Genomic DNA, 9,688 nt, shown 5'->3' on the forward strand with positions numbered 1-9,688 from the left:
AAACATGGATTTCGCCTGCAGTCCTTCAATTTATTTATATAGAATAGAATAGATAAGTTGTTTTTCTTGTTAGATCACCTAAACGTGCCATTAGTAGCTGCTGAGATCGATCGACTTAAAACTAAACACAAAGACGTCTATCCTGCTGCCCGAGCCCCACTCATCGCAGAACTTTTAGATCCATCAACTAGTTGGGAGGTGCGGCACAGGCCGCTCCAACATCACATCCCTCGTTCATAAAATTCGTAGCTTGGCGGTCGATTGCAGATAGAAAAACAAAGAAATTGTTATATTACAGAGATCGAAATAGGCAGAGAATATAATTTACCTAGACTTCAAGGAAGCAATACACATAAAGTGGGTAATACCGTACTCTGATATTCCGGATATTACGGTTTTAGAGGATATTCCGAATTATTGTATATAGGTCTACATTTTTGATGTGTAACCAGCAATTACTTTACTATAAAAAGGGTATTTAGTAGAAAAGTTTTCTTATTCTTGAAATTATAATTATTTTGTTTTGATGTCTTTCATTTTTAATCGCTACAGGATTTCAGAGGGAGGTATAATCCACTCTATATGTATTACTTGAAGTTTGAATAAACATACTTAGGCCTATTCCGATCTCAGTACATGAATATCGTTGTTAAAAATGTTATTCTCTGTGTATATATGTATATTGAGCTTAGTACTGTACTGTATACATATATTTAAGTTATTTGGTATTTTTGTATTAAAAGCAATTGAAAAGCAAAAATATTGTTTTCTTAAATCAACAAAATCATTTATTCCTAACATAAGTTTTCACAATTTCATCTTATGATACCAAGTATCATACGATAATATCTTCTTAAAGTACCTCGTGCCTCTCTACTACCGGAGGTTGGCCGTCAATGTGGCAAACTTGTCCCTATCCGTGACTAAACGAAACAGTTTGTGAATCCGAACTACTCCCTTATATTGCCTAACTAAGCCTTCTTACATCTTCCAGCGCGTCTTTTGCCTTCAACCTTTCCCATCATTATAAGTTGAAGCGGTCGGTATTTATCATGTCAAACCACGTGACCGAGATAATCGATTATGCGCTTTGTGATAGTCTGCATTAGCTGGCGTAAGGTGTTATGCGCCGGAGTAGTAAGTCGTTCCAAAATAGAAAAAAAAAAGTTTTTTCTTAAAACAATAAAATCATTTATTCTTAACATAATATATCCAGTATCATACTATAACACTTCCGGCTTCAGTTGAAAGGGCGCTTGTGACAAAAACTCCAAATCGAGAAAATATTGTTTACAGAAATGAAATTGAAAAAATATTTATTGTTCTTTTGCGGTAAAGGTATGAAACCTTATCCACCTAGAAAAAAAAAAATAGTGACAGATCAGCCTTTTTTGACTAATCACGACAGTATACATTCCAATTTTTTTTGAAAAAATGTCACATGCGCCCTTTCAACTAACGACGGCAGATTATATACAAAAGTTATATGGTCCAATTAAACTTTGAGACCAGCTGCCCCAATTTGTATAGACCTTTAAATTATTTTATGGTACCAAGTGATGGGACGAACAAACCGTGCGCCTGGTGGTAAACGACACACCTGTTCATAGCAGTAGCAGTGCCACTCAGAGCTTTAAATCTCAAAGGTTTGGGGAGCACTTCCAGCGCGTCCGTCACTTTGAGACATAAGTTGACAAATTCCGTGTGCCTGTAATCTCACCAGCACCGTTAGTTACCCTTCAAAACCGGAACGCAGTAATGCTCACATTACTGCTTGGCAGCAGAGATAGGTCAGATGGTAGGGTAGGGTAGTACTTCCCTGGATGGTAGTACTTTCACATGGATCTCTACTGTAGCAGTAGTAGCTACCGAAATATTCGAGAAGGCAATGATTACAAATAAAAATTAGCGTTAGTATTACTTTATAAGCTTACAAAGTAATGAACGAATTGCCTAGAACGCAGTTTTATTTATGTATTGTATGTAAATGACAATCAAACGTATTTAAAAAATGTGCATATATACATATATGTATATTTACGTCATATACTATGCTAATCATTGACTTATATTTCGATATACATTTCGTACTGCGTATTTTAATATGGTGTAACGTAACAATTGAGCTTGATTATACTTATTACTTATAATGTTTAAATCATTAAATTTGGCGGGCTGCAATCTTTTGAAAATTTCAAATAACGCATTTAAACTTTATTGTGTCGTTTCTGACAAGTAAATTTTCATTCTGATTTGCTGGTGGTCAAAAGCCGGGTTTAAATGTGAGTAAGGTTCTAGAGAAGTGCACTCGGAATGTCGTAGACACATTATGAGTTCAATATCGTACGAGTATCATTTGTATCCTTTGCATCATTGCAATTCAATCTAGGACGAATAACTACAATGCATGAGTTTTCAAGATGACTTTGATCTTTTCACTTAACGTTTTTTGTTTTGTCAACTTTATGCGAGTCACGTCATAAAAAACGAACACTGTCCTAGTCAATTATCGGATGACGAGATGTCCGAGTGCACTCGGATCGCGTGTCTCGGTTTGAGCACGCTAGTAACATGAAAATCCGGGTTTAGAAGAAATAAAAGTTTTAAATTTACAAAATGGTCAGAAACAAAGCAGTAACAGTAATCTTTACAACAATTTTAATGTATTTACGATTGTTCTTGTGGCTAATTAACAACGCCCACTCTTCGCCATTTCTTGTCCGGCACATTCAAGCAGGCATGGATTGTTGTAAGTTACGCCGTTAACACCACAAACAGGTTTAAGATTCCTGGTGCAGACGCAATTGTTAGGCTGAGACCTCTTGTTCCTTAAGTGGGGGAATAACATAGAAATTGGCAAACTTTTATTTTCACAAGCGCCTTCATAAGCTAACGTTACCCCAGTCTTTCCAGCCGCGCAATTCAGCGTGCACGGGTTGGAGTATGTAACACCATCGCTGCCACATTGCGGTCTCTTTTCCCTTGTGCATACGCAACCTCTAATCTGTGCTACCTGCGCTTCTTCACACTGACCAGCGTGTTTGATTTCAACGCTTTTGCCTTTACTTTGTGCGCAACCAAGATCGCAACTATTCGGGTATGTGCTACCATCAGTACCGCATACAGGCTTGTATTCCAGCGTGCAGATGCATGAATCGTGTAGTGGCTCGCGGTTACAATAACCCGTTTTCACCAGAGTCAAGTCTGGGTTTTTTGTTTTGGCACAGTCGAACTGACACTGGTTGGCATAGGTTACTTCGTCCGAGCCGCAGATGGGAATCAATTCTCGCGTACACACGCAGGATGGTAATGCTGTGGTGGCGGACGCGTAGACACTGATGAAAAGGAGCAGTACTGTAACAAGAGAAGTCTCGGGTTAGAAAATGCAATCAGGCAATAACAGTACAGGTCGTAAAAACAATTATCTACTTATTTAATAATGATCGTAAAAATTAATTTGAAATGAAAGTATTTTCTCCCAACAGGCCTATAAAAATATACTAATATTATATATTAATAATATATCATCTGATGATTACGTCTTAGCGCAACTTTCGGGTTCAAGAGCACGTCATGCTTGAATTTAAATCGAATTCTATGTCGGTTACGATAAGAACGGTCAAAAGTACAAATTGTCAAGCCTGATATATATGTTATGAACTGTTCAGTAATTCTAAATAAGTATCGCACTTACTGACAGCCAAGTGATGAAATTAATGACAAATTATCATTATTGAAGGCCTAATTGTAGGAAACATAAGGCAAAAGTGTGAATTGTGGTTCAGTTAATTTTAAAATGTAAGTACTAATTGTCATAAACTGTCGTAATTTACTATCACAACCGTTTGCAACAATAGCTGGTTCCACGCAACTTATTGGTACCTCTGATGAGTTGTCACATTAGGTACAATACAATTTACAATAATATAATGGTCATTTGGCTCTGCGTAGTAATTTTTAATTTTATTCATATATCTTCCTTGTAAGTGGTTTAAGATCAATACACCTAAAAAGTTTATGTCAATTTTGTTTGCGATCTCTCTTTTCTTTGTATTCTTTTTTGTTTTCATTTGATTGTATTGTGAAACGTAATGATAATTATGCCTAGTGTAGTATTTGTTTATAGTACCTACAGAGTGGGTAGCGACGGCGGCGGGGTTAACCCTAACAAGGTGTAATCAATACGTTGGCGCGCTCTAGTAGGCACGCGATCAAAATGGAATACCTACAGTTATATTGTCCCCAGTGATCGGAAATTCCAATATAAATGGTGTTGGGAAACAATAGCCCGTCTACCTCGCCCGCCCTCGCTTGCGTCTCGAGAGACGCTCGGTACCCTCTAAGACCCTGCCCCCGTGTGCGCCGTACACCCTACACCTTATGTAAAGCCGGCATTGAGAATGGTCCAATACCTATAACTAGCGTTGGTAAGTGTCGGGATAAAGCCGGACATAGACTTTTTGGATGCGTGTCCAGCAAATTAGACGGTGTCCGACTTTTTTAATTGACTAGTCATGTGGTCGCTTGGGCGAGCGGGGCGTCTAAACATGGCTTTGTGGAAAAGAGATCTACTATTACTAATCTATTAGCATGTGTCCATAGTTGGTGTAATGATGTAGACAAAAAGAGTCCAGTTGATGTTATTTACTTAGATTTTGAGCGCGCATTCGATAAAGTTCCTCACCAACGTTTATTAATGAAGATGGAGCATTTTGGCTTACGTGGCAAGCTACTCAGGTGGATTGAAAGTTATTTGACTGGCCGAACTTTTCAAGTCCGAGTTGGTAACTCTATCACAACCGAAACTTGTGCTTAGTGGTGTTCCTCAGGGATCAGTCCTCGCTCCTCATCTTTTTGGGCTCTTTATTACCGACTTGGTGGAACTCATAGAGTGCCAATCAGCTTTCTTCGCAGATGATTGTAAGTTTTTTGCCAACCCTTTACTAAAATCTGGGCAACTGCAAGATGACATTGACCTAATTCATAATTGAACCAAAGACTGGGTCATCAGACTTAACATTTCAAAATGTAGTGTGTTGCACATTAGGTTCCCAAAACCCACAAAAAAATTGTAGTTTATATGGTAATGTTATAAGCTCAGTCAGCCAGCAGAAAGATCTGGGAATTACCATAACTTCAAATTTAAAATGGGAAGAATATATTGGTGCCATGGTAAAAAAAAGGCAAACTCTTTTATATAATGTCATACGGAGATCTTTTCAAGGGATGTCTTGAAGTATTAAGATTTACAAGACATATTAGGCCAATGCTTGAATATGGATTCCGAGTCTGGAGTCCGTACTTTCGGAAGGACATTGATTTATTGGAAAGCGTACAAAGGAGAGCTACCAAAATACCTCAGGCTCTACATCGTAAATCTTATGAGGACAGATTGAAATCCCTGGGCCTCCCTACTCTGGAAGAATGATGGTGTTTTAAAGTACACGCTTTCGTGACGAATTTTTTCTTTATAATAAAACGGTCTTTAAATCATTATTTGTAATTTTCAGATTCAAAATCAAAGTTGTGGAACTTGTCAATAGACGATTATGAAGAGTTTATGTCTAATGTGAGTTCTTTGGCACCACATGCGGTACTAGGACCTATCCCTTAATATGTTAATGTATGAAGTACACACAAATGTAGGTTTTTGAAGTATTTGTAATAAATATTTATTTCAAATACTAAGCTATTCACTAATAATAAATATACATATTATTTATTACAAAAAATGTGTTGTTGTAGGCCGTTTGATTATACCTTCATATAAATTACTGTAGGATATTAAACATTAATTATAGAAATCATAAAATAATTTCAGGTACTATGTGAACATTTTAAGGATCCTAACAGTATAGACCTGCCCCCTATTGAGTCTACACTCAGAAATAAGCTAATGCCTTTCCAAGAAGATGGCGTCAGGTAAATAACACCAACATTTATTGCACCCGTGACATGTTATAGAAACACAAGCTGATCTTAACCAGTGTTGGGCATTAATCAATTAAATTTCAATCGGATATTTAATAGACTTAAATATTAAGTGCAATTATCATGAATTGCAATTAAACCATTAATTGCACTTTGCAATTAATTTTAATCAAATTGATCTATGTTATTTGTGACTTGCAATTAAATCAATTGCAACTATTTTTTTAAATTACCCTAAGAAACAATTAAAACCGAAACTATCTGATAAAAGCGTCAACTTATATTCTGAGATGAAATGGAAGTTCGAAAATGTAAACAACAAACAAAGGACGCTGATGATACTTATGGTGCTGATGATGCTGCTGGTGCTAATGATTCTGATGGTGATGATGATGCTAATGGTGCTTATGATGCTGATGGTGCTGATGTTGCTGATGATGATTATGCTAAAACTGCGAATGATGGTGGTGGTGACGATATCGATGGCTTGCCTGACCACCAGTCATCATCAGCACTATCAGAATCATCAGCACCTTTCGCATCATCAGCACCACCTGTATCATTACTACTTCTGGAGAGCCACCAAAATACCTCAGGCTCTACGTCGTAAATCTTATGAGGACAGATTGAAATCCCTGGGCCTCACTACTCTTGAAGAAAGAAGGGTACGGGGTAATCTAATTGAAACTTTTAAAATTCTTAATGGGTTCTACAATCTTCCAGACCTTCACAACTTCTTCGAAAGAACAGTACACTCCAGGAATATGAGGCGTCACTACATGAAAATTGTCCGAAGGCCATCACTCACCAATACTGCCTACCACATCCTCGGCAACAGAGTGTTTTCAAAGTGGAACAGGTTGCCTGAGAACGTGGTTAATGCTAGTTCAGTGAACGCTGGTTAGAAAAGAAGAATTTGTGTCTTTAAGTCTCGGGTCTTTAAGTTCTAGTGTTTTGTGGACTTTAACAAAAAGATTCAACACAGCTTTGACATAGGCATATCAGCTTCAAGTTGCTCGCCTATTAATAATAAATAAATAAATAAACTGGCTGGTCTGGCCGGCTTAAGAGCTGGCAACCCTACCCATAGCGACGTGACGCGACTCTTAAGGCCCATTTAGATGGTGAGAGTTTCTCGCACGCTTCATGACGAAAACTCGTAGGCGATTATCGTAAGCAATAATCGCCATAAGATTCATAATGTTTACATAAATAAAGTTTTCGTGATTTGTGACATGTTTTAGAAACTCCGTGTGAAACAATCGTGACGTAAACAATTGAATCAGCATTGTTACAAAGGACTACCATATTTGGTATAATTTATGTGTCAATGTGACTGTGATTGATGTGTTCAGCATTATAAATATGGGTAATTAATAAGAGAGTTTTTTTTATAATACCAAGTGACGGGAAGAACAAGGTGGTAAGTGACACGACTGTCCATAACAGATTGCAGCGCCGTTCAGAGCTTTACAACCAAGATCGGAGGAGCACTGCCACTGCGCTTGTCACCCTGAGTCATAAGTTGACAAGTCCCATGCGCATGTAATTTCACCAGTAGATTTTTAAAGAAATTGCCTTATAATGGGTAGTTTGCAGTTCTATTCTATTTCCTTAATGGCGGCCACTAAGTTGCGGAATAGGACTATTTCTCTAGTGTTAGATGATTCTCGCGGCTATATTTAAATTACGAAAATTCTTTAGATGACGTGCTAAAACAAAGATTTGTTTATTTATTGCCGTAAATATTGAGCAACGCCATTTTAAACACGATCTATACCTACATAATAAGAACTTGCTATTCTAACAAAAACTCAAGTTGATTTGCCATGCTAAGTCGAAGGAATAGGCATTGCTATAAAATGCAAATCTACTTGTATGTACCTAAGTGCACTTAGATAATTTGGCTCTTATGTCACAGGAGTAAGGTCCAAAACCATATGTATCTAAGGCTATATACCCCCTTATAACAACAGACTGCATGCCTAATTCGGTACATAGTCTTGTAGTGATTCACTTCAATACTCATTGATTTTAATAGCATAAGTCTGATTGTGTGGAATTCCTGACATTTACCAAAGCACACTTGTCAAAACAAATTCGTGTTTTATCTTTGCGTACCTTATAATGTGTAGGTTAGGTTAGGTCCTTTTGTAAGGCCCAAGTAAAGTATTTTTTGCTTTTGTTTTATGGTGCCTACAGATTTGCTGGATTTTTGACCATAGTTGTAGTCGGTCGATATGACGTGTTTTGACGATCAATAGGTGCTTACAGATTTGCACGATTCTTGACGATCGTTGTTGGTGCTCAAAGTGCTGTATTTGCACCATCAATAAGATCTGTCAGTTAACAGATTTGTTCGATTTGATCGATCATGACTGTCGCCTGTTAGCGAGCAATAAACAGGTAAAAATCGGCACCTACGCCTAATTTAAATTTTACAGTGTTGATCGACAAATAATGCGCTGTCAATCGTTTGTTGCTTGCACATTTGCTCGATTTAGTCTGAACATTTGAGTGGATCGACAAAGAATATGTTGTCAATCGACTGTTTATTAAACATTTACTCGATTTTATCTGATCATACTTGTCTTGTTTCTTAGACAATTTACTAGATTTTTTTTATCACACGTGTCAATCGTCAAAAAATCGAGCAAATTTGTAGGCACTATTTACAAAACTAGTTGGGTTGTTATAGCACCTGTAGGTATACCAGCAGGCAGGTTCTCTTATCATAACAGTACAATACTTTTTTATTTTCTTAAAATTAAAATTCTATAAGCTCAGCCGTGACCATCGGAGCTGTAAAGGTAGAGAGCCCGAACTTTGATTTGTTTGAAAAACAAATATATGCGATTTATATACGAAAATAGTTTGATTTCCTATTTAAAAGTTCTTCTTGGACCATTTAAGTTCATGGCAAATTACATTGACCTAGGTCAATGGCAAATAATTATTTTTTGGATTGCGTTTTTCTAACACTTGTTAAATAAAAAAGCTGGGTGGGATGCCTCTCAACCCCTTTTACTTTATGATTTTTTTTCATTGATCTTGTTGTGGAAAGGCATAAAATATTTCTTTAGGTAGATGCACGTGTACATACTTTGGAACTGCGCACTTTAAAGATAAAAAAAGAGCATCGTACACAAGGAGTAATTTTTTTACATTGGACGTTAGCATAATATCCTCTCCTTCCACGTCTCTAACTGGTTTCGTAAGATAATAATTAGGTAAATTATTAACATCTAAGAAGAAAGAAACGCTTGGAAAACGGAAAAATTTTGTTAAGTATATTAAGTACATTAAAATATTAATTATTTTATAATATGAATAAAAAAGGATAATAATAACTTACCAAATTTAAAACCCATTTCAAATAGTTCCAGAAAATCCTGCACTCAATAATAGACTTGTCGGCAAAATTAATAAACCAATGTATTGTAATAGTAACAATTCGCACAAACTCATTCACCGGTGATTTGCTAACTAATGCTACGCAGTCATACGCGCGGGGCTTATATACGATGTTGATGTTTCTCAAGCGATGTAAACATTGGTAGTGTAAAATCCCCGGCATCGTGCGTCAGCAAGCTTGTCTGATTTTCCCGCTTCCAGAGAGGAAATAATGAAAGTACCTACTACGGCAAATAAAATCGGAAGTCACTGTCTAATGAGCAGTTTGTGATTTCGCATTGAAAATTGGAACGTGATTTTTTTTAGTTTGTTTTAATTATTGGGATATTTTTGCAATTAAATA

General features: G+C 36.8%; 1 protein-coding gene across 1 annotated transcript; it reads right to left on the reverse strand.

Moving 5' to 3' along the window:
* Positions 1–1,789: 1,789 nt before the first annotated feature.
* LOC113231382 (serine protease inhibitor dipetalogastin-like) lies at positions 1,790–9,466 on the reverse strand. The gene is made up of 2 exons (XM_026465682.1): positions 9,287–9,466; positions 1,790–3,354 (listed from the first exon to the last, which is right to left on the reverse strand). The coding sequence occupies exons 1-2, from the start codon at positions 9,300–9,302 to the stop codon at positions 2,690–2,692; spliced, it is 681 nt and encodes a 226-aa protein (XP_026321467.1). The 5' UTR covers positions 9,303–9,466; the 3' UTR covers positions 1,790–2,689.
* Positions 9,467–9,688: the final 222 nt, after the last annotated feature.

This window comes from Hyposmocoma kahamanoa, unplaced genomic scaffold (genome assembly GCF_003589595.1).
Source record: "Hyposmocoma kahamanoa isolate Upper Pololo Valley unplaced genomic scaffold, ASM358959v1 65, whole genome shotgun sequence".
Classification (NCBI taxonomy): Eukaryota; Metazoa; Arthropoda; class Insecta; order Lepidoptera; family Cosmopterigidae; genus Hyposmocoma; species Hyposmocoma kahamanoa.